General features: G+C 29.0%; 1 protein-coding gene across 4 annotated transcripts in view; it reads left to right on the forward strand.

Moving 5' to 3' along the window:
• The window catches only part of LOC132921874 (titin), a 107,212-nt gene that overhangs the window by 14,744 nt on the left and 69,209 nt on the right, over positions 1-23,259 (forward strand). For 2 of the 4 annotated variants that reach the window (XM_060985114.1, XM_060985112.1), the window contains exons 9-63: positions 1,222-1,368; positions 1,442-1,686; positions 1,758-1,987; positions 2,051-2,194; positions 2,258-2,515; positions 2,589-2,732; positions 2,797-3,072; positions 3,152-3,368; positions 3,437-3,584; positions 3,886-4,066; positions 4,151-4,408; positions 4,524-4,660; positions 4,725-5,388; positions 5,484-5,627; positions 5,694-6,092; positions 6,163-6,417; positions 6,495-6,638; positions 6,713-7,516; positions 7,601-7,739; positions 7,828-8,084; positions 8,186-8,322; positions 8,391-8,649; positions 8,722-8,979; positions 9,043-9,186; positions 9,270-9,524; positions 9,634-9,777; positions 9,840-10,097; positions 10,265-10,624; positions 10,688-10,864; positions 10,949-11,221; positions 11,305-11,594; positions 11,659-11,779; positions 11,843-12,248; positions 12,321-12,579; positions 12,642-13,055; positions 13,112-13,651; positions 14,563-14,769; positions 14,833-15,231; positions 15,396-15,657; positions 15,718-15,871; positions 16,113-16,246; positions 16,332-16,563; positions 16,626-16,797; positions 16,866-17,052; positions 17,357-17,419; positions 17,727-17,956; positions 18,454-18,572; positions 18,673-18,829; positions 18,892-18,993; positions 19,062-19,262; positions 19,336-19,566; positions 19,641-19,944; positions 20,024-20,212; positions 20,275-20,438; positions 22,486-22,615. In XM_060985114.1, coding sequence (XP_060841097.1) covers positions 1,222-1,368; positions 1,442-1,686; positions 1,758-1,987; positions 2,051-2,194; positions 2,258-2,515; positions 2,589-2,732; positions 2,797-3,072; positions 3,152-3,368; positions 3,437-3,584; positions 3,886-4,066; positions 4,151-4,408; positions 4,524-4,660; positions 4,725-5,388; positions 5,484-5,627; positions 5,694-6,092; positions 6,163-6,417; positions 6,495-6,638; positions 6,713-7,516; positions 7,601-7,739; positions 7,828-8,084; positions 8,186-8,322; positions 8,391-8,649; positions 8,722-8,979; positions 9,043-9,186; positions 9,270-9,524; positions 9,634-9,777; positions 9,840-10,097; positions 10,265-10,624; positions 10,688-10,864; positions 10,949-11,221; positions 11,305-11,594; positions 11,659-11,779; positions 11,843-12,248; positions 12,321-12,579; positions 12,642-13,055; positions 13,112-13,651; positions 14,563-14,769; positions 14,833-15,231; positions 15,396-15,657; positions 15,718-15,871; positions 16,113-16,246; positions 16,332-16,563; positions 16,626-16,797; positions 16,866-17,052; positions 17,357-17,419; positions 17,727-17,956; positions 18,454-18,572; positions 18,673-18,829; positions 18,892-18,993; positions 19,062-19,262; positions 19,336-19,566; positions 19,641-19,944; positions 20,024-20,212; positions 20,275-20,438; positions 22,486-22,615 — 13,123 coding nt within the window. The remainder of the gene's footprint in view (positions 1-1,221; positions 1,369-1,441; positions 1,687-1,757; positions 1,988-2,050; positions 2,195-2,257; positions 2,516-2,588; positions 2,733-2,796; positions 3,073-3,151; positions 3,369-3,436; positions 3,585-3,885; positions 4,067-4,150; positions 4,409-4,523; positions 4,661-4,724; positions 5,389-5,483; positions 5,628-5,693; positions 6,093-6,162; positions 6,418-6,494; positions 6,639-6,712; positions 7,517-7,600; positions 7,740-7,827; positions 8,085-8,185; positions 8,323-8,390; positions 8,650-8,721; positions 8,980-9,042; positions 9,187-9,269; positions 9,525-9,633; positions 9,778-9,839; positions 10,098-10,264; positions 10,625-10,687; positions 10,865-10,948; positions 11,222-11,304; positions 11,595-11,658; positions 11,780-11,842; positions 12,249-12,320; positions 12,580-12,641; positions 13,056-13,111; positions 13,652-14,562; positions 14,770-14,832; positions 15,232-15,395; positions 15,658-15,717; positions 15,872-16,112; positions 16,247-16,331; positions 16,564-16,625; positions 16,798-16,865; positions 17,053-17,356; positions 17,420-17,726; positions 17,957-18,453; positions 18,573-18,672; positions 18,830-18,891; positions 18,994-19,061; positions 19,263-19,335; positions 19,567-19,640; positions 19,945-20,023; positions 20,213-20,274; positions 20,439-22,485; positions 22,616-23,259) is intronic. The other 2 variants (XM_060985113.1, XM_060985115.1) reach the window with 1 other exon arrangement.

The raw sequence follows: 23,259 nt of genomic DNA on the forward strand, positions 1-23,259 counted from the left end.
TGCTGCCGATTCCCGCCAAAATACAATATTATCAAAACATAATATTATAATATTATTATATTTCATTAAATTTTATCATTATAATATCAACTTTGAACGTTTTGAGTTCTGATTGTTGAGTGTTACAAAATTCAAAATGAGGTCATCGAAGACGAATGTATTCTGCATTATAATGCTCATAAGTCAAAACTAATAAGTTATTATATTAATTGACATTTTATTTAACTCCTGACAACAGTATGAAAAATATTCACAGTTAATTTTATTTATTGTATATTAATATGTTATACATTTTATAATATGATATCTAATATGTCTTAATTTTTACAACGAATCGATGAGATAAGTGATTAATTTTTGAGGTATGACACATTAGGTTTTGTATTGGATAATGATAAATTATGTAAAAATAATTTATCATTATCTGATTCAGAGTCTATGTTATTTAATACATCAAAATATTTTGTTATGTATTTGGAATCAAAAATCTAGTAAGTTAAATCTTTAGCTCTCTTAAATTCTTTCTTTTATATCTTAAAAATCTTCTTTAGAAAATGATTCAAACATTTTTTAATTTCATTTATATTAGTACAGATGACTTAAATTATTTTGTTTAAAAAAAACCTTCTTATTAATAATTTGTAATCATTTAAATATATTACAATTGTATTACAATTATATTTTTTAATTATCTATCCAAAATTTACTCTAAAATATTAATATTGTTAAAATTTATATAGATCATAATAATATATTATGATATTTAATTAATATACTTATAATATTACATTTTTAAACAATCATAATATTTTAACTTATTATGTACAATATTTATTTATTTTTTTTTAATGGTTCTATTTTTTTAAAGAATAATAATGAATATTCTATGGCAATAACAATGTACTTTTTTAATTAAAAAAAAGTGACATAATGTTAATATTTATAATAGAAATATTATTTATGCATACTTTTTACTTGTGATTTTTTTTTAAATTTAAAATGTTGACTATCTAAAATTAATTTTAAAGCGATAAAGTATTAATAAATATTACTTTTATGTTTTAAAAATATTCATGAATGTAGAATTAATTTCATTACTTTTAGTAAAATATTAATGTGTTTATAAAAATCTTTCACTCAGTTTTTTTTTTAAAAAGAACAGTTGTTAATGGGTTAATACTAGTTTATAGTTAATTAATTTAATTTGTTACATTTATTTAGTGTAATCTGGGAGTCATTGAAAAAGAACTTGTAGTTGCTCCAAAGTTTGTACAACGTTTTACACCTTTAAATATAAGTGAAGGAGAAACAGTTACGTTGAGCGTCAGAGCTGTTGGTACCCCAGTACCAAGAATAACATGGCAAAAAGTATGTCGAAATATTTTATAATTTTTAATATTGTTTAAAGGTTCACAATTTATCAATAAAATTATTATTTTAGGATGGTGTAAACATCAGCGAACAACCTGGAATGGTGTCTGTATGGACCGAAGGAGGTGGTTCAGTATTAGAAATAGCAAGAGCTGCTCCAACAGACGCAGGTTGGTATCAATGTACAGCCCAAAACACGGCTGGATCAACAGCAACAAGGGCTCGCCTTAACATCATAAGAAAACCTCGCCCTGAAGACTTCTCCGAAGACCGACGTCTTAGGCTGCCAAAACCAACACGAGTCATTGAACCTGAGTAAGTAATAGTTTTTATTTATTTGAAAAAAAAATCTTGAAAATTTATTTTGTGTTTTGTCATTATCGTAGGCCTGAGCCAGAACCAGAAGTCGTTTTCCTAAAACATGTTGAGAGAGCAAAATACCATACTCCTCGACCGGAAGAAGACAAGATTTATCCACCACCAAGGTTCATTGTTCCACTCGCGAACATTACTCAACAAGAAGATGGTCGAATTCACTTTGAGGCTAGAATTGAACCCATCGGAGATCCAACGATGGTGGCTGAGTGGTTTGTAAATGGTTACCCATTACAAGCAAGTAAGTCTGTACAAAATTTGGTAATTAATTTAAAATTATTTAACTATTGATTATTATTTCAAGGTTCGAGAGCTATGACTTTATTAAATTACGGTTTCATAGCTTTGGATTTGTTGAGCATTATATCCGATGATGCTGGAGAATATACATGTAGAGTGACCAGTAGCTCTGGAACAGCTCAATCTACTGCTGTTCTTAAAGTTGAAGGTAAGGTTGAGTAATTATTTTGTTAATGAAAACTGGATTTTAATATTAAATGTTATATCATAGGGAGAGATGAAATCGATAAATCCAGTCAATATCCAGACAGTTTAAAATATATTGAACAATTAGAAGATTATTCCAAATATCAAAGAAGTGATAGTTATGATGAAGTTCAGCCATTACCACCCACTTTAGTTAAATCATTACATGATATGGGTGATTTACAAGAAGGTAGAAATGCACATTTCGAAGCTCAGCTTAATCCAGTTAGTGATCCAACTATGAAAGTAGAGTGGTATAAAGATGGAAAACCTATTACAGCAAGTATGTTATTATTGTTTATAAAAAAATTATCTTTATAAAAATAATACTAATTGTTATAATATAACAATTTCAGGTTCAAGAATAACAACAATATTTAATTTTGGTTACGTTTCATTAAATATTATGCATCTTCGTGCAGAAGACAGTGGAGAGTATACTCTAAGAGCTATAAACCGATGGGGAGAAATTATCAGCACATCAACATTAAATGTTATTGGTTAGTATACATTTAATAAATTATCCATCAACATTTTAAAATGATAATTTTTTTTCTCCATTAGCTCATAGCAGTATTACAGGTGATTTAGGCTACCCTGAACAGCAAAGGTATATTGATCAAACTGAAGCTTTGGAACAATCTTACCTACAACAAAAAAATCAAGAATATAAAATAAGTGCACCTGAAAGTGTTGCACCACCACAATTTAAAACGCCAATTAAAGATCAGCAAAACATTAAAGAAGGTGGTTTTGCTCATTTTGAAGCAAGATTAGAACCATTAGGAGATTCAACGCTTCAAGTAGAATGGTTAAAGGATGGTAAACCAGTTGAAGCTAGTATGTATACATTTTATAAATATAAACAAATAGTTTAATATAATATTATTATTATTTAAATAATGATGATCTATTTTAGGTTCAAGAATGACTGTATTCTTCAACTTTGGATATGTTGCATTGACAATAAAATATGTAACTGTTTTTGATATTGGAACATATACTTGCAGAGCTTTTAATAATTTAGGTGATGCTTCAACATCTGCTACATTGACTGTTCTGACTAAAAAAGATGTAGTACAAGATAGCCAACACCCTGGAGGTCTCGAACGATTCCAATATTTGGAAGATTCAAGGTAAATTAATGAAAGAAAATTTTTAAATTAAGTATTTCAAATAATATTTTACCAAACTAAAATTTTAGAAAGAATAAACGAAAGGCAGAAGAAGAAACAGTTATTACACAAAAACCTAGATTTCTTGGGCCATTAAAAGGAACAAATAAAATTGCCGAAGGGCAAAGAGCTCATTTTGAAGTTCGAGTAGAACCTCAAAATGATGTAACTATGAAAGTAAATATTATTTTGTTTTCATAAATACTTTTTAATAACATTTTGATATTTTATTAATTTATAAACATAAACAGATATGACATTTTTTTTCAATTTTCAGATTAATAGTTTATAAATACACCTTAAAATATTTTTTTATGAACATTTTTTTTAAACAGTTAAAGGCTTTATTTATAATAGTTAATAATATTCATAATTAATGTATCTTTATGAATGTATTGACTATAGTTACATGAAAATAATATATAGTTTTTTCCAAAGCATATTTATCTATATTTTGAAGTATTCATTGTGATTATAGATTGAATGGTACTTTAATGGAAAAGTAATAATGAGCGCTAATAGAATTCAAACATATCATGATTTTGGTTATGTCGCTTTGGATATTCTTGGAGTAAGAGCCGAAGATAGTGGTACATATGTGGTTGTTGCAAGGAATGCCTTAGGAGAGGCTCAGCTGTCAGCCACAATGCAAGTTGAAGGTAATTTTCATTTTATTCATTCTACATTTTATAATTAATTATATATTGGTATATAATTTATAATTATTTTTCATATATATTTAGTTCGTTCAAGTATTGATACATCTACTATGCACCGTGGAGTAGTTGAAAAAGCTCCTTATCTTGAATCTAAAAAGTTCACTGAACCTCAGTATGATATTGAAGAAATTTCAAAGTCAAGACCTATATTTATACAACCTTTAAGTGATCCTGCACCATTGAATGAGGGTAAAAATGTTCATTTGGAATGTCGTCTTGAGCCTATGGGTGATCCCACAATGAGAGTTGAATGGTTCCAAAATGGAAAACCTGTAACAGTTGGTAATTATTAATTAAGATTTGCCTTAATAATTTTATTGACCTTTAATTTAATAAGTCTATTTAATTGTATAACATAAATAATTAAATAATTCATCAACTTATTATGCTTCCAAAGGTTCAAGATTCCGTACGTATTATGATTTTGGATATGTTGCTTTGGATATCATACATGTCACATCAATTGACTCTGGTGAATACACTGTGAGAGCTACAAACCATTTAGGATCAGCTCATACATCTGCCTGTGTCAATGTAAACATTATGTCTATTATACCGTTTTATATGAATTTTATCTAATAGCTTTAATTTTACACAGGTATTATGTCGATCAGACATTTTAACTGAAAGTCAAAATGAGTATGCATTAGAGCAGATACAAATGTTAGAAGATGCATCAAGATATCAAAAAATGACAATTGAAGAAGAAAGTATTATGCAAGGGCCACAGTTCACTAAACCATTACATAATATACAGACATCTGAAGGTACAAACGTGCATTTGGAATGTAGATTAAAACCGGTTGGAGATCCAACTATGAAAATAGATTGGCTGGTCAACGGACGTCCAGTCAAAACAGGACATAGGTTCCGCCCTGCCTATGATTTTGATTATGTAGCATTGGATTTGTTAAGTGTATATCCTGAAGATTCTGGAGTGTATACTTGCCAAGCTAGAAACGAAATGGGTGAAGCTGTTACTTCCAGCTCAGTGAAAGTGATTGCTAAACAGAATTTAATATTAGATTCACAACATCCACATGGTCTAGAAAAAATACAATATCTAGAAGATTCTGCAAGATACAAAAAAGCTGAAATGATTGAAGAATCTGTTAAAATAAGACCTCGTTTTTTGACCAAACCAAAGAATGTAGAAAATTTAAAAGAAGGACAACATGCTCATTTTGAATGTAAATTAGAACCAGTCACTGATTCTAACCTAGAAGTTCAGTGGTTTAAAAATGGAAAACCAATAATTATTGGTAAGATTATGTTGTAATAATAAAATATTTAATTAACTATATATATTTTATATATATTATATTATTTAAAAAAATAAATATTTATTATTTTATAGGCCATCGCTTTAGACCTATCCACGATTTTGGATATGTAGCCTTAGATATCATAGATGTCATTGAAGAAGATTCTGGAACTTATACATGCCGTGCTGTTAATTTACTTGGTGTTGATGAAACAAATGCCCATCTAACATGCAGAAGTAAATAATTTTATTATTATTTAAATATGATCTAGTGTAATAATTTAATTATTAATTTGTATTCAGGTTCATCACGTATTGTAACAGAAACTCAAAACGAAATGGGTCTGGAACAAATTCAATATCTTGAAGAAAAATCTAGATACCACAGAAGAGAAGACATTGAAGAAACAACCACTCAGGCTCCAATTTTCACTACTTCATTGAAACATTGTGATATTAAAGAAGGCCAACGAGCTCATTTTGAATGTAGATTAATTCCAGTATCTGATAACACCATGAAAGTTGAATGGTTCCACAATAATGTTCCAATTAAATTTGGATCTCGATTTACCGAAACCAATAACTTTGGATTTGTTGCATTGGATATTCTTCAATGTTTACCTGAAGATTCTGGCACATATACATGTCGTGCAACTAATTGGCTAGGACAATCTATAACATCAGGAAATCTCAACGTTCAATGTGAGTTTATAAGATAATGATAATATATTTAAATAATTATATTTTAATCAATTATTTATTATAATTTCAGCGAGAAAGTCAATTTATTTGGAATCACAACATGAAGATGCATTAGGTCGTTTAGCTCAGCTTGAAAACTCAAACCGTTATCAACGTCAATCAATTATAGAAGATGTAGTAACACAAGCTCCAGTATTTACTCAACCTATGAGAGATATTACTATGATTGAAAGTCAGCCTGCTCATTTTGAAGCAAGATTAATACCAGTGGGTGATGATAAATTAAAAGTAGAATGGTTAAGAAATGGAATCCCTATTCAAGCATGTATGTATACTACTCAAAATGTTATTTATAATTTTAAACTTTTATTAAAAAATACAATTTTAATTTAACAATTTCAGCTAATCGTGTATCAACAATGCATGATTTTGGTTATGTTGCTCTTAATCTTAAATATGTTTATCCTGAGGATTCTGGTACTTACACATGCAGAGCTATAAATGATTTAGGACAAGCAGTTACCTCAGCCACACTGAATGTGCATTGTAAGTATTTTTTAAACTTATTATTAGTTAATTTTAAAAATATAAGGAAATTAAAATATTTCAAATTCTTTCAGCTAAAGCTTCTCTTCAATTGGAAAGTCAACATGAAGCAGCATTAGATAAATTAAGGCAGCTCGAGGATTCTAGTAGGTACAAACGAGTAGAACAAAAAGAAGTGGAAGTTACTGAAGCGCCTAAGTTTATTGTGCCATTAAATGGAACTGAAAGTTTGATTGAAGGTCAAAGTGCCCATTATGAATGCCGTATTGAACCTTATCCTGATCATACACTACAATTAGAATGGTTACACAATGGGAAACCATTACAAACAGGACATAGGTTTAGAACAACTTATGATTTTGGTTTTGCGTCATTGGATGTTTTATCAGCTTTACCAGAAGATTCTGGAGAATATACATGTAGGGCTATTAATAAACTTGGAAGGGCTGAGTCGTCAGTTAAGCTGAGTGTTCAATCTCGAGCATCGATTATTAGTGATACTCAACACCAAGGAGCTTTGAACAAAATACAGTATTTGGAAGATGACTCTAGATTTAAAAGAGCAGCTGCTGAAGACGTTCTAATGACAGAGAAACCACAATTTGGACGACCTCTTAAGAATATAGAACATCTTCCAGAGGGACGAAGTGTACATCTTGAAGCTACATTAATTCCAGTTAATGACCCAACTATGAAGGTTGAGTGGTTTAGAAATGGAATACCAATTCCTCAAGGCCACAGATTTAAGACAGTTTATGATTTTGGATTTGTTGCTTTGGATGTACTTTATGCTTATCCTGAAGATTCAGGTACATACATGTGCAAGGCCAAAAATGCTGCGGGAGAAGCAGTTACTACTTGTATTGTAACAGTCGATTGTAAGTTTTTTTTATTAATAAATTATTTTAAGTTTTATTAAAAATCATTATTTGTATATTAAATAACAATTTTTATTTATATAGCTAAATCGGGTCTACAGTTAGACACATTGGATGAAGATAGATTAAAAAAGATTAAACAACTTGAAGCTTATGAAAGACCTACAGCTCAAGAAGCTGTATTTGAACTTCAAAAACCAGTATTCCTCACACCTCTTAACAGGTAAATAAAATTAATTCAATTTGTATTCAACATAATATTATAGTAAGTTGTAATATATTGTTTTTAATACTTTACAAATTATGTTTAGTCTTGAATTACTGAAAGAAGGAGAACACGCTCATTTAGAAACTCGAATTGAACCAATTAATGATGCTGATTTGAAAATCGAATGGTTCGTTAATGGAGTAGCAATTAAAACGGGTCATCGTTTCAAGACTACACATGATTTTGGATATGTTGCATTGGATATTTTATATGCATATGCTGAAGATTCCGGTACTTATATGTGTAAAGCCACCAATAAAAAAGGAGAAGCAGTAAATACTTGTCAAATTAATGTTGCCTGTAAGATATTCTATTTATGATAATTTTATGTCCTTTAATTTTATATTACATAATATACATACTTTTACAATATTTATTATAATTTAAAAATTTTTTAACAGCTCGTAGAAGTATCTACTTAGAAACGCAGCATCCTGATGGATTAGAAAAGATTCGTGAACTTGAAGCGCAAGGGCGCCCAGCAAAACTTGAAATTGATGAGCCTCCACCAACAGCGCCATCATTAACTGATCTATGGGTATATTTTTGTTTTACTCTTTTTAATTTCAATAGTATTAAATAATATAATAATTATTATTTTAATAGGGCACTACTGAGGTAGCTGAAGGAAAAACAGCCCACTTTGAGTGTCAAGTTAAACCTGTACACGATTCTAAATTGAAAGTTGAGTTCTTCCATAATGACAAACCACTTGGATCTGCTTCTCGTTTCCATACTACATATGATTTTGGTTACATATCTTTGGATATTGGCCATGTTGTTCCTGAAGATGCTGGAAAGTATACCGTTAAAGCTACCAATGAATTGGGTCAAGCCACTTCAAATATTAATTTATTAGTTCAAGGTATTTAATCACTTAAAATAATAAATATATTATTTTAGACATAAATAAAATGTTTAATGTTTTCCATAATAGGAGGTGGAAGTATAATTTTGGACTCTCAAAGACCTGAAGGATTAGAAAAAATAAAAGAGTTAGAAATGGCTGTACCTTTTAAACGTGCAGATTATTCAGAACCTATTTCAAAACAAAGACCAATGTTCACACAACCTTTACAAAATATTGACAGCATAAATGAAGGACAAACAGCTCACTTTGAATGTCGTCTCATCCCAATAGGCGATTCATCAATGACAGTCGAATGGTTTAGAAATGAAAAACCATTAGAAACAAGTATTAGTGGAATTTTTAATCAATTTGAAATATAATATAATATTGGTAAACATTTTATTTTAGGTTCAAGGATTACAAAAACATATGACTTTGGTTATATATCTCTAGATATTTCTCATGTTAGAGATGAAGATAATGGGGTATATAGTTGTAAAGCCACAAATGCTCTTGGAGAGGCAGTTTCGACAGCCTCTATGAGAGTTAGAAGTAAATAATTAAAAAGAAAAACTTAATAATTGTTAATTATTTAGTTGTTAATTATTATTAAAACTTTTTTTTTTTTTTATTAGCAAAATCTGATATTCAGTTAGAGAGTCAACATCCAGAAGGTCTTAAAAAAATTGTTGAATTAGAACGCGGTCAAGAACCATTGAAGAGAGAAGAGGCAGAAAGATCATTTGAAAAACCAATTTTCACACAACTTCTTACAGGTCCTTCAGAGCTTATTGAAGGTCAACATGCTCATTTTGAGTGTAGAGTTGTACCAGTAGGTGACCCAACATTACGTTTTGAGTGGTATGTTAATGGAGTCGAACTAAAAATGGGTAAGTTATAATTTTTAAATAATTTAAAACATAAATATGTTTATACATTTTTTTTAAAATATATTTATTTTTAAATTTACATTATATTTTTATTTTTTTTTTTAATTAGGTTCAAGATTCCATGTAACAAACGATTTTGGTTTTGTAACATTAGACATCAGCTCAACTGTTGCAGAAGATTCTGGAGTTTATACATGCAAAGCAATTAACAGGGCTGGAGAAGCTGTTTCTTCCACTTCCATGAAAATAAAACGTAAATACTACCTCAAATACATGTTGTTTGTTATATTTAATTATTTAAAATGTTTACTTTAGATCGTTCTTCAATTATTCATGAACCATTACAACCTGATGCATGGGAAAAAATTCAGCTTAAAGAAGCAGAAATGAATAAAGTTCCTGAAATGTTCATTGATACTAGACCACAACAAGCACCTGTTTTTACTTCACATTTGCAAAATCAAGACCGTTTAGCTGAAGGTCAGCATGTTCATTTAGAAGCTCAAGTAGAGCCTAGAGCAGATCCTAATCTTCGAATTGAATGGTTCAAAAATGGAGTCGCATTGACTACTGGTATGTTTTGGTAACTTATAATTGATTTTAAAAATTTTAAATAAAGGCGTGTGCAATTGTATGTAATTATATTTTAATTTATATTAAATATTAATTGAAAGTTACATTATTTCTTATACTTCATTAATGCTTTTATTATTTTTTTTTATTAATATTTATTATTATAGGCTCAAGAATACGTAGCACTTTTGATTTTGGTTTAGTCACATTAGCAATAAACAGTTTGAGACCAGATGATACAGCTATCTATACATGCAAAGCAACAAACATTTTGGGTGAAGCTGTTTCAACGTGTACATTAAAAATATCGGATAGTCATTGGTTAATAAGTAACACTTTACACCCTGAATCTCTTTCAAAAATTGAAGATTTGGAAAAACCACATGCTGGACGAGTTGAAGGACCAGAGCCAGTTTTTGAAAGTCCCGTTTTCATTTCTCATCTTAATAACTGGGAATGTAAAGAAGGAAATGATGTTCATTTTGAATGCCAAGTAGAACCTTCCAAAGATCCGACTTTGAAAATTGGTATTTAAATACTTGAAAATATATTGTTGAATTTTGAATAAATATTGTATATATATTTGACAGATTGGTTTGTAAATGGAAAACCACTTCAAAGTGCAGCTAGATTCAAGTCGGCCTATGATTTTGGTTTTGTCACATTAGATATACATCACGCATACTCAGAAGATTCTGGAATATACACTTGTAGAGCTAGTAATAGCAAAGGTCAGGCTGTAACTACTGGAACATTAAAATGTACAGGTAATATCATTAAATTAAATGTTTGTATTAGTTTCAAGTTTGTGTATAAACAAAAAAAAAATTATTATTATTATTATTATTAAGGTCTCCAAGGCATTCATTTAGACACACAACATCCACAAGGAAAAACTGGATTAGAAAAGGTACAAAAAGTGGAAGATAATCTTGCTTCTAAATATCAACGTCAAACATCTTTGCCTGAAGCAACTTTCCCAAAACCAATATTTGTTGTACCTCTTGAAGCTGAATTCATATTAGCTGAAAGTAAACCACTGCATTTGGAGGCACAAGTTGAACCCAAGAATGACCCCAATCTGAAAATTGAATGGTACTTTAATGGAAAAGTACTTGATTTAGGTAAAATTGTATTATTGATTTTCAGCTTATTTATGTGATTATTTTCAAATAGTTATGTTGAAAAAATTTAATTTTAATTTTAGGATCACGTTTTAAGACAAACAACGATTTTGGTTTTATAAGTTTGGATTTAACTGATGTATATGAACGAGATCAAGGAGTGTATACCTGCAAAGCATATAATCATTCTGGAGAAACATATACTTCAACAACTGTATATTGCAGTAGCAACAAGGGATTGATCGAGCATACGCAACATCCAAAAGGAGAAGAAGGTTTGGAAAAAATTCAAAGTTTAGAAGAATCTCTACAAAGGCAAAAACAAGGAATTACAGACAAAGAGACTGGACATGCGCCTGTTTTCACTTCACAAGTAATATAAACAAAAGTTACATTAGTTCATATTTTTTTTAATATTTAATTTTTTATTCTTATAGTTCAAAGATCTTGGATTCTTAAGCGAAGGTGAAATTGCTCATTATGAAGCTTCATTAACACCTGTTGGTGATCAGAAAATGGTTGTTGAATGGTTCTACAATGGAAATGCTATTGAAGCTAGTAAGTTAATTATTTAGTTTGAATCATGAGTATTTGTATATTAATTTATTTTAAATTGTTAAGGTCACCGTATTCGTACAATATATGCATTTGGAATGGTTGTTCTTGAAATTCTTGGTACTAAAATAGCTGATACAGGAACTTATACTTGTAAAGCAACGAATGACTATGGATCTGCAGAGATGAGCGTTACACTAGAATGTGTTGAAAGAATAACTGGTCAAAAACCAAAATTCACTTCTCAAATTCAGACTCTAGTTGGCTTAAAGGATGGAGATTCTGCACATTTTGAATGCACATTAATACCGGTCAATGACCCAGATTTAAAAGTAGAATGGTTCCACAACGGTAAACCATTATTACACAAAAATCGCGTAAAAATGATTTCCGATTTTGGATTTGTTGTCATGGATATAGCATATATACAAAATCACGATTCTGGAGAATATATGTGTAAAGCAAGCAATAAGTAGGTTTAAATTTATTATTATTAAAAACAATTTATACAATTATTAATAAAATTATTTTATTTTTCATCAAGATATGGCGAAGATATAACTAAAGCCACTATCCAATACTCTGGAAAAGGTGGTGTGTATTTAGATTCACTGCAACCTACTTCCTTAGCTAGAATTCAAGAATTAGAAAATGCTACAGGACAACCAGTTGGATTTGCATCATCTCCTGTATCAGAAGCTCCTAAATTTACAACTCAATTGGTTGACATAACAAATTTGAAAGAAGGGCAAAGTGCTCACTTTGAAGCTCGAGTTACACCAGTGAACGATCCAAATCTTGTTGTATGTTCTAGAATTTTTGTTATTTACCTTAAAAATGGTTTTTATATATGTTTTTTTTTTAGGTTGAATGGTATTTCAATGGTGAAAAGCTACAACACGGTCATAGATTTAGAACATTCCATGATTTTGGTATAGTAATATTGGATATATTGTATTGTTATGAAGAAAACTCTGGTGTATACGAGTGTAGAGCATTTAATAAAGCAGGAACTGATACCACTAAGGCAAATCTACGTTGTACCTCCAAAACTAATTTGATCTTAGATTCCCAACTTCCTCGAGGAATGGAAGGAGGATTAGAAAAAATTCAAACTCTTGAAGATTTAACTCTCAGAGTTAAAGATGAAAAAGTTTCTGTGGAAAATCGTCAAGCTCCAATGTTTACTGAACCATTATCTAATATTGATAGTTTACGAGAAGGTGAAAGTGCACATTTTGAAGGTCGCCTTACACCTGTTGATGATCCTAACTTAAAGGTAAATTCACAACTTAATGTTTCAAAATCAGTTTTAATAATGTTATAAATTATTAGGTGGAATGGTTCTGGAATGGAAAACCATTAAAAGCAGGTTCTAGATTCAGAACTTTCTGTGAATTTGGTTTTGTTATATTGGAAATATCTCCAGTATATCCTGAAGATTCTGGAGAATATTCATGCCGAGCTTCCAACCATTATGGTGAAGCTGTTACTACAGCCAACATGAAAGTTCAAGGAAAGAGAAGTATCATTGTGGAATCGCAGCTTCCAAAAGGAATGGACACTACTATTGATAGAATTGCAGAACTTGAAGGTCTTGGAAAATCAAGGGCACCTATTGAAACTGAAGACGATCTGGGAAGAGCACCAGAATTCATTACAACTCCAGCTGATCTAAGTTTGTCAGAAAATTCGTTGGCTCATTTTGAATGTAGACTTGTACCATCAAATGATGCTAGCATGACAGTTACTTGGTTCCATAATGGCAAAGTGTTATCAGCTGGATCACGCATAAAAACAATTAATGATTTTGGATTTGTTATCCTTGAAGTAGCTGGTGTTTATATTAGAGATTCTGGTCTATATACTTGCAAGGTAATTTTTTGTTAATTTAAAGTCTAAGTTACATTATATAAATAATATATAAAATAGTATTTATTATATTTAAGTACCATATAATCATATTCTCAATATCATCCACCCATTACATGCCTATGATAAAATTGTCTTTTTGTCTTACATATATTAGGGTTAGCTACCCTAATAGACAGACAATTTTATGTTATTTAAGGTATATTATTATTAATTAAAATTATTGTTAATACTATGTTATTTAAAGTTATTAATTGTAATTCTATGAAAATTACCTAATTGGGCATTACTTAATTAATTAATAAATAAATAATATTACTAATGATAATAGTATTGATATATAGTTAAAGAATCTAACTAAATAATTACAATTTTAATAAATGAAATAATGTTATTAATTAGTGAAATATAAATTCTTGCATTATACTATTCTATAATTGGCTGTATGTGTATGTCATACAATCAACTGATCTTGATGCGTTTATTTTTTAATTTGAAGAGTAACTTATGATACATTTTTTACTCATATAATATTATTGCCATCAAAGTCAGGCTCAAACCATAGAATATTTTATTATTATGGTGATTTTATTTAGCCATTATATTATATTATGTTATATATATATATAATATAACATATTATGGCATGTATTAGTATGATTTTTCTCTATAAACTTCCATAATTTCTAATCAATGATTAAACCAATACTAAACTTTCAATAATTTAGAAATAATAAATTTTTTCCTTGACATACCTACATGGAGGCATCTGTATAATGTGTAGTATTAAGTAAAAAGAACCTATATTTTAATGTATTATGACACATATTTATTAATAAATTAATAATAACAATAAGTATTAGGTATATAGAATGTAAATATAAAAAAATTTTAATAAGCATTTCTGACTTTAGGCTACCAATAAACATGGAGAAGCAACAGTGACGTGTAAGTTACAAGTTAAAGGCCGGCAAGGTATAGTTTTAGAACCTCAATTACCTAACACATTCAGATCTGGCACAAAAAGTATTCAAAAGCTTGAAGAGAATATGTATAAACGGGAAGAAATATTGGCTGAAGATGAAAAACCAAATCCTCCTAGGTTTACTGTAGAACTGAAGGTGAATATTTATTCATAAATAATTTATAATTAAGAATCCAAAATAATAACAACAATTATTTAGGATGCATTGGATGTACAAGAAGCCAAATCTGTTCATTTTGAATGTAGAGTAGAACCAGTTAATGACTCTACATTAAGGATTGATTGGTTTTTCAATGGAAAACCTTTTGCTACTGGTTCACGTGTACATGTGATAAATGATTTTGGATTTATATCTTTGGACATGGATTATGTTTACTCCCGAGATTCTGGCGAATATATATGCCGTGCAACAAATAAATGGGGAACTGCCTTTACAAAAGCAAAATTAACATGCATTGCCAAACAAAATGTTATATTAGAGTCACAATTACCAGAAGGCATGAGCGGAGAAAAATTAAAAGCGTTAGAGCAAGGGCCAGTACAAGAAAAAAAAATCCATGATGAGATAGAGGCAATGCCACCAAAATTCTTATCTCAGGTAAAAAAAAAAAGTTGTGATAAATATTTAGTTTCTTTTATATTTAAATTTATGCTATAAAACAAATTTAAATAATTTTTTAAACAATATTGTTTGATATAATTTTATTTGAATATTAGTATAATGCTGTAATTGAAATAATAATATTATATTTTGGTACACAGATTGAATCAACAACAGTCGAAGAAGCAAGTTCTGTACATTTTGAAACTAGAGTAGAGCCTAAAAATGATCCAAAATTAAGAGTAGAGTGGTACAGAAATGGAAAACCATTACCTTCAGGGCATAGATACAAATCTATATTTGATTTGGGTTTTGTATCTTTGGATATACTGTCTATGTATTCTGAAGATTCAGGAGAGTACATTTGCAGAGCTGTAAATGATCATGGTGAAGCCATTACTAAAGCTATGGTCACCTGCAAACGTATGTTTACAGTAATTTTTGATCTTAAAATATACTGAAATAATATTTTTCAATTTATAGAGCTCCCAACAATATTACTTCAAAATCAAGTACCAAAAGGTATGAAGAAATCAGAAGCTTTGACTCAAATGGAAGCAGCTATTAAAAAATACACATCTGAGATTCATTTGACCATAGACGATTTATACGAAGTTGAAAAGAAACAACCACCAAGGTAATTTTTATTTAATAGTTTTTTTCTTTTTTAATGAAGATACAATGGATGAACTGAATGTCAACCTTTAGAAAAATATTTGTTTAACATTACTATATTTTGTATACAATTGTACTATTATTCTGTTATTTATTATTATTTATGTTATCTATATCTTTTTGTTAATTTATCCCCAATAATATCTCACCAATATTATTTCATGTAAAAGAAAAAAAATTTATTTTTTAATTATTAATTTTAGATTTGTCACCCAAATTAAAGATCAGCTGTCATTAGTTGAAATGGAATCAACCAAATTTGAATGTCAATTAGCTCCAGTTGGTGACCCTAATATGAAGGTTGAGTGGTTCTTAAATGGCAAACCATTAAGACACAGTATGTTTAATTAATAAATATATAATATTAGACATATAAGAAATAACCAATTTAGTAATTTTATTATCTTATTAATATTTTGCAGAGAATAGATTTAACCCAATTTATGATTTTGGTTATGTTGCAATGAATTTCGGTTGGATATATCCTGAAGACAGCGGTGAATATGTTTGTAGGGCTACTAATTTATATGGACAAGATGAAACAAGAGCCACCATAAAAACATCTGGTAAACCAGGTATTATTTATGACTCGCAGCTTCCTAAAGGAATGAAGAGTATTGAAAAAATAAGAGAAATGGAAGCATCGTGGCAAGTGTAAGTAAAATGAAATAATACAATAAAATTACTTGTTTCTGATTGGTTTATAACATTTTCAGAACACCTGAAATGAAAGAAGAAGAAGAAAAACGTAGAGAACCTCCACAATTTGTAAGCAAACCAGAACCTGTCACTATATGTGAAGGTGATTGGGCTAGATTCTGTTGTAGAGTAACTGGTTTCCCAAGACCAAGAGTTATGTGGCTAGTCAATGGAAACACTGTGGTGAATGTAAGTCTTAAAAAAATATTTGGGTTTGTCAAATTTGTTAGTTAATATAAATAAACGGTTTATTGTAGGGAATGAGATACAAATTAAATTATGATGGAATGTGGCATCTTGACATACCAAAGACAAGGCAATATGACCATGGTAAAGTTGAAGTTATTGCTAGAAATGCATGTGGAGAGACTCGCGTGGAAACAATGCTCATAGTGAATTCAAGACATGACGATTACAGAGGAGTTTTGAAAAACTCACCTAGACGTAAGTATAAATATGGTTTAATTCTTAAAAAACAATGGAAAACGCTTTATATTACTTTTTTATGATTGTGAACGTTATAATTTATAAAGTACCTATGTCAAAATAGGCTATGCACTGTGTAAGTCTTGGAGGTAAATAATGCTATAATAATTAATAATATTCAAGTATGTAGTTCTAATATTGAAACAAAATATTTCCACACATATGCACAACACAAACTCATAAACACACATACTTCTCCAATTCTTATCCTTTATATCCAACTATAAATGGCTTTTCTAACATGGTAAATTGGCTTGTCAAGAGGAATTCTTCGTAGCTTCTACTAACTATCTACAGCATTTCAATTTTTGGAGTATTGAATCAGGTATTGTGTTGTTTTTTTTTTAAATTTTTATGTAATTTAATAATACTTCATATATAGTGTAGTATACAATAAACTATACAATAACACAGCTTTTTAATATTTTATTGCTTATTATAAACATTTTAAGAATTTTTAAACTCATAACCTTTTGTTTGTTTTGAATACTCATTATTTCATTTTGTATACAGTATTTTGTAAGTTTTTTTTTAATATTTAGTTTATTAAAATGTAAGTGTATTGCATGAATGAACCTATCCAATACTTGACAAATGTATGAAGACAAATTGTAATTGAAATGTATGTTTAGCATGGTACGACAGTGATTTGGTGCAGTATCAAAGAGATCTTAAAGAGAATGAACTAGAAAAAGTGTTTACTGATAGAGCATCAAATGTTCAAAATGTTGATTATAGTAATATGATTATATCAACGGTTGGTGATCAAATGAAACAAAAACAATTAAATGATTCAAAACCTGAATGGACTGAAACTGTAAAACAAAAAAAGAATGAGGATTATTATAATAAATTGAGTAAAGTAAGTAAAATGTTATACATGTACCACTACTAAATTAAAACATTTATATTTTTTTGCTTAAACATTATCATGTTTTATACCAACTCTAAAGCCTAAAGTAATTAGAATTAACTAAAATAAATTGAAATACAACGTTCTATTATTTGGTACCTAAATTGCTTATCATACAAACTATACATATATACTATATTATTTGAAATATTGATGAAAGATTAGACTTTTTATGATCAGTAATTTATAAAATAACTAGCCACCATAATTAATCACTAAAATAATAAAATTATTATTATAAAATAATATTGAATACATTTGGGTTTTCAATATTTTTATTTTATATTAACTATATGGTATTTTATTACATTATTATTAAAAAAATAGTTAGGTTTATTAATTATTTTTAAAGAATTAAGCGTATATGTTTGGATAACAAACAATAATTTGAACATATTTTTAAGTAATTAATTTTTTTTATTACAATTTCTTAATTTGGTTAATAGTTGGAAGGAGATCAAGTGATAAAAGAAGCAAGAATCAGAGAAGCTAATCATCAAGTATCAATTGCAGGCGAGAAGTTGAAAACTACTAAAAATATGTCTAAAAATTACGAAGAATCTTTGTAAGGCCATTATTATTATTATTAATTAACTTTAAAGTACTTTATAAATATAATATACATTTAATACGATTTACTATAAAATTAAATTTATTCTGTTTAGAGTTAAAGATAAAAAAGAAGAATTAATGCCTTGGCAAACAACAAAGTTACTTAAAGCACGGGGTGATCAAAGTCCACAAATAATACCGGATCCGTCTGAATCGGCTGTACACGGAAAAGAAATCCATGTAGCAAAACAGCAACAAACTCAAAAAGAAGTGAGTGGAAATTAAAAATTTTTTAATTAACCATCGAATAATTATTCACATTTATTACATAGATACAAGGCGATAAAGAAATACGTAGAAAAATTACTGCCACTGAGACAACTGAAGTTGAACACACACGTAAAAACCAAGAAAGGGTAGTTCAAGGAAAAGTTGTAAGAAAATAAACATAAATTATAATATGAATATTTTATATATGTTGGTATTATCTTTTTTTTCCAAGGAGCCGTCTAAACCGCCAATATTTACAACCAAAATTCAACCCTGCCGTGCATTCGAACAGGACCAAGCGCGTTTTGAGGTTGAATTCGACGGTGAACCATTACCCACGATCAAATGGTACCGAGAAGACTTTTTAATCCAAAACTCACCTGACTTCCAAATACACACGTTTAGTACGAAGTCCATACTAGTTATTAGACAAGTAATAATCCATATTTAATATACAAACGGGACAGATTGATTTGTATATTATTTAATACTATTTTGATTTTAAGGTTTTTATGGAAGACTCTGGTGTGTTTGCTGTCATCGCAGAGAACAGAGGTGGCAAAGCAAAATGCAGTGCCAATTTACTTGTCGAAGAACGTAAACAAGTTGGCAGGAAAGGACCTGGTCCACCGAGCTTCCTTAGCACAATGCAAGGATCAGTCGTGAAAGCCGGCCAATTAGTCAGATTTGACGTTAAAATCAGCGCTAATAAGCCACTGGACGTATATTGGTTAAAGGTATATTTAAATAATTGCGGTAGTTTAAAAAAATCTGTGTTTTTAAAAACGATTTAAATTTTATTTAAAAACAGAATGGAAAGAAAATCAGCCAGGACATTCGTTACAAAACAGTGGATGAAGATAACCAATACACGCTCTTGATCATCGAGTCGGTTACTGAAGATAGCGGAACCTATGAGTGTGTAGCTATTAACAATTCTGGCGAAGCGAGGTGTGAAGCTCAGTTGGTGGTTCAACCCTTGGAACAGAAGGATAAGCCTAAATCAAAACCTAGTGGAAAAGAACAAGCACCAACAATCACTCAACCGTTGTCCGGACAAGTGATTCACGAGGGACAACCTGTGACTTTCAGCTGTAAAATTTCTGGACAACCTCGTAAGTCATAAAAAAAGGAAAAAAAGAATTATAAGGTGATCACCTTGTATTTATATTGTTATTATTATAACTATTACAGCAATAACCGTAAAATGGCAAAAAGGCGATAAAGTGATTAAACCATCAAAATATTTCCGCATGACGCAAGATGGAGAAACTGTATCACTTCATATATCCGAAGTGTTCCCAGAGGACGAAGGCACGTACAAATGTCTAGTTTCGAATGCCGGTGGTCAGGCTGTCCTGTCAGCTAATTTGAAAGTCATTGGTAAGTGATGAAACATTTTTCCGAGTGAATAAAATTTAATAAATTATATAATAATGTTTCAGTACCCGAAAATCAAGACATAGCTCCAACCTTGAGTCCGATGAGAGATGTTATCGTTCCAGAAGGTAATGCGGCTCAGTTCCGCACGCAAGTGTCGGGACAACCGTCACCGTCTGTACAATGGTTCAGAGAAGGAATACTTATTCCCGAAACACCAGATTTTAAGGTTAGTTTTAATTGTCTTAAATTCGAATGATATAAAATATGATAAAAAATAAAATAAAGATGCATGGGTTCATAAATATTTAAAGGACTAATTAAATAGGCCTTGATTACCTAACCTAACGCTATGAATACGGTTATTGATTTTAAGTGGAGGGATGAATGTATTTGTTTTACAATTAAATGATAACTAAAGTACATTATGTTATCATGTATGATAAAATTGTTGCTTGCGAGTAAAATATCTTGACAATTTAATGCAAGGTTTTTCATAAGTTGTTTTTAAAATAATTAAAATATATAAAACTAATTAATGAGTTTTTTATGAGCGTTTGAAGTTAAAGTTTTAACTAAAGCGTGAGAATTTGATAATAATTTTTGTAGTTAAAAATGCATACAATTTTTAATTATAATACTTGATTTATTGTTTTTTTTTCGTTTTTGATTTCCGAAGTTAACTGTGAAATTTTTAAACATTTTTGAAGTTACTATACTATTTATGTTCAATTATTAATCTACCTATTATGTAACTATACTTCATGTTATTTATAGTATTATATTTTTTATCCCATTTAGTATTTAGGTACAATTAAAGCTTATTAGATTTATTAATCTTTATTATAAAAGTTAAATAGATTAGTTTTGTGACCCAAGTAGTATCCCCTCAATCTCCCAAAAAGTACAATTTATTGTAAAACCTATTTAATCTAGGTACTAAGTTCTATTAACTTCTAACGGAATCTTAAATATATATATATAGGTATGTAACTAAAAAAATAGTCGACAATTGGATACCGTTCTATTGTACCGGTAGGTATCAAGTGGATCACATGTTTTAAATTTTAATTAAATTATAATTATACAAGAACAATGCTTCTGGGCGGAGACGGTCTTAGCCTATATGGCTATATCGTTTAATAATTAATATATTTTATATTATGCTTTTTATACTGTTATTCAAGTAAATTTTTTCTACTAGTATTATAGGTACGGTTAGGTTAGGTTAAGTTGATTTAATTTTTACTGAAAATATTGAATTTGAAAATATCATTGTGTGTAAAAATACCTAGGTATAATAATATAAGAGTCAAGTTTTTTGTCCCCATAAATAATGTTTTTGAACTAAAATAACATAATGATAATTTCATAACTCATAGTTAAAAAAGTTTAAATATGTAATTTTATTCAAATCTGAACTTGAAATGTCTATGAAAAAAATGATATTAAAATATGTATTCGATTTTTTGGTTTCAGTATGAATTACTTATGAGGAACTTTGTATAAATGTCTAAGTCTTAGCTATGAAAAATGTACATTTTATATATTTAAAATTTTTAACTACAAAACAATTTGAACATTTTCGTGATTTTGAGGAAGTTTATTAAAATTTGAAGTTTGGACGCTTGTTCAATTGTATTTTGTATAGAAAATGATAATATAAACATTTAAACAATTTCAAGTAACTAACTTATATTTAATTTTAAAATCTTAGACATTAAAAGAAATATTTTTATAAATTCATATAACAAAATAATTTGAAAAGTTCGAGGTTTTAATAAATATTGTCAACATTTTAAATTTATATAAAAAATATTGGGATTATTAATTTTCTATGTTCTTTAATTGGTCGATCGTCGATGATCAAGTTATGTGGAACATTGTATCAAATTGTTAAACATTTTTACTTGGCTATAGATTTCTTAACGATATTTATAGATCCAATCTGCTATCCAACACTATCCTCAAAGTTTAAAATCGAAACGTTTTTTCAATTATTTATCGTGTACATAGACCCCAACCAAAAACACATTTAAATTATCATTAGTGATATGCAAAACTATCAAAATTGGTTTTACACTGAACGTGTCTTCCGTTAGTCATCGTTTGATCTGACACGGTTATAATGTATGAAAAGATTGTGTATAATTGTACATAGTTTAAAATATAATAAATGGTACATCATGGCAATTATCAGATTATTTATTTTCTTGATTTATTTAATATTAAATTTTGTGTTGGTATTTATGCAAATTATCTATGCGTGATTACAGATGATGTATGAAGGTAACATGGCCGTTCTGTTGATAACATCGACATATGAAGAAGATTCTGGTGTGTTCACGTGTCGTGCCACAAATAGCGCTGGACAAGTAGAGACTTCGGCCAAACTTACGGTGAAAAGTAAGAAATAATCACGATTACGTATAATTATATAAGCAAATATATATTTGTATAGTATATATATTTATAATACATGATATATTTAAACACACACACGGATATATATATATATATATATCTGTGTCCGTTTTAGAATTAAAATATTATCGATAAGTCACATATGGAAATGCTACCTGTGCTTTCAAATAATAATTTAAGAACAATCATTTTCTCGAGGGAATAATATGCTTTAGGTATTATTTGTTTATTCTCTCTTTATCTCTCTCTTTTTTTAATCAATCCGTGAAGGTTGAGTGCTATTTATTGTTTCAACAATGGCGGTACAGAAAATGATTATCTATGTAGCTTAGTGTTTAGGCTTCGTTTTAACCCAGGAATACTTATCAAGTGCCATACAAGTTATTTCTTATTATTTATTTATTAGTTTTAATTATAATTGTGCTCCAATGATTTTGTCTTATTTATTTTAATAGCTTTCGCGGCTATAGTTATTGTTATCAAAATGTATTTTTCATTTTTAACCTGATTTTTATTTTGTTTTTATATACCTAATCATATTATATTTATTAAATTATTTAAGCTGGTGCGATTATATAATAAATTGTATTAACAAATATTACATTATTATGTTTAATAAACGTCTA

The sequence above is a fragment of the Rhopalosiphum padi genome, chromosome 2, assembly GCF_020882245.1.
Source record: "Rhopalosiphum padi isolate XX-2018 chromosome 2, ASM2088224v1, whole genome shotgun sequence".
Lineage (NCBI taxonomy): Eukaryota > Metazoa > Arthropoda > Insecta > Hemiptera > Aphididae > Rhopalosiphum > Rhopalosiphum padi.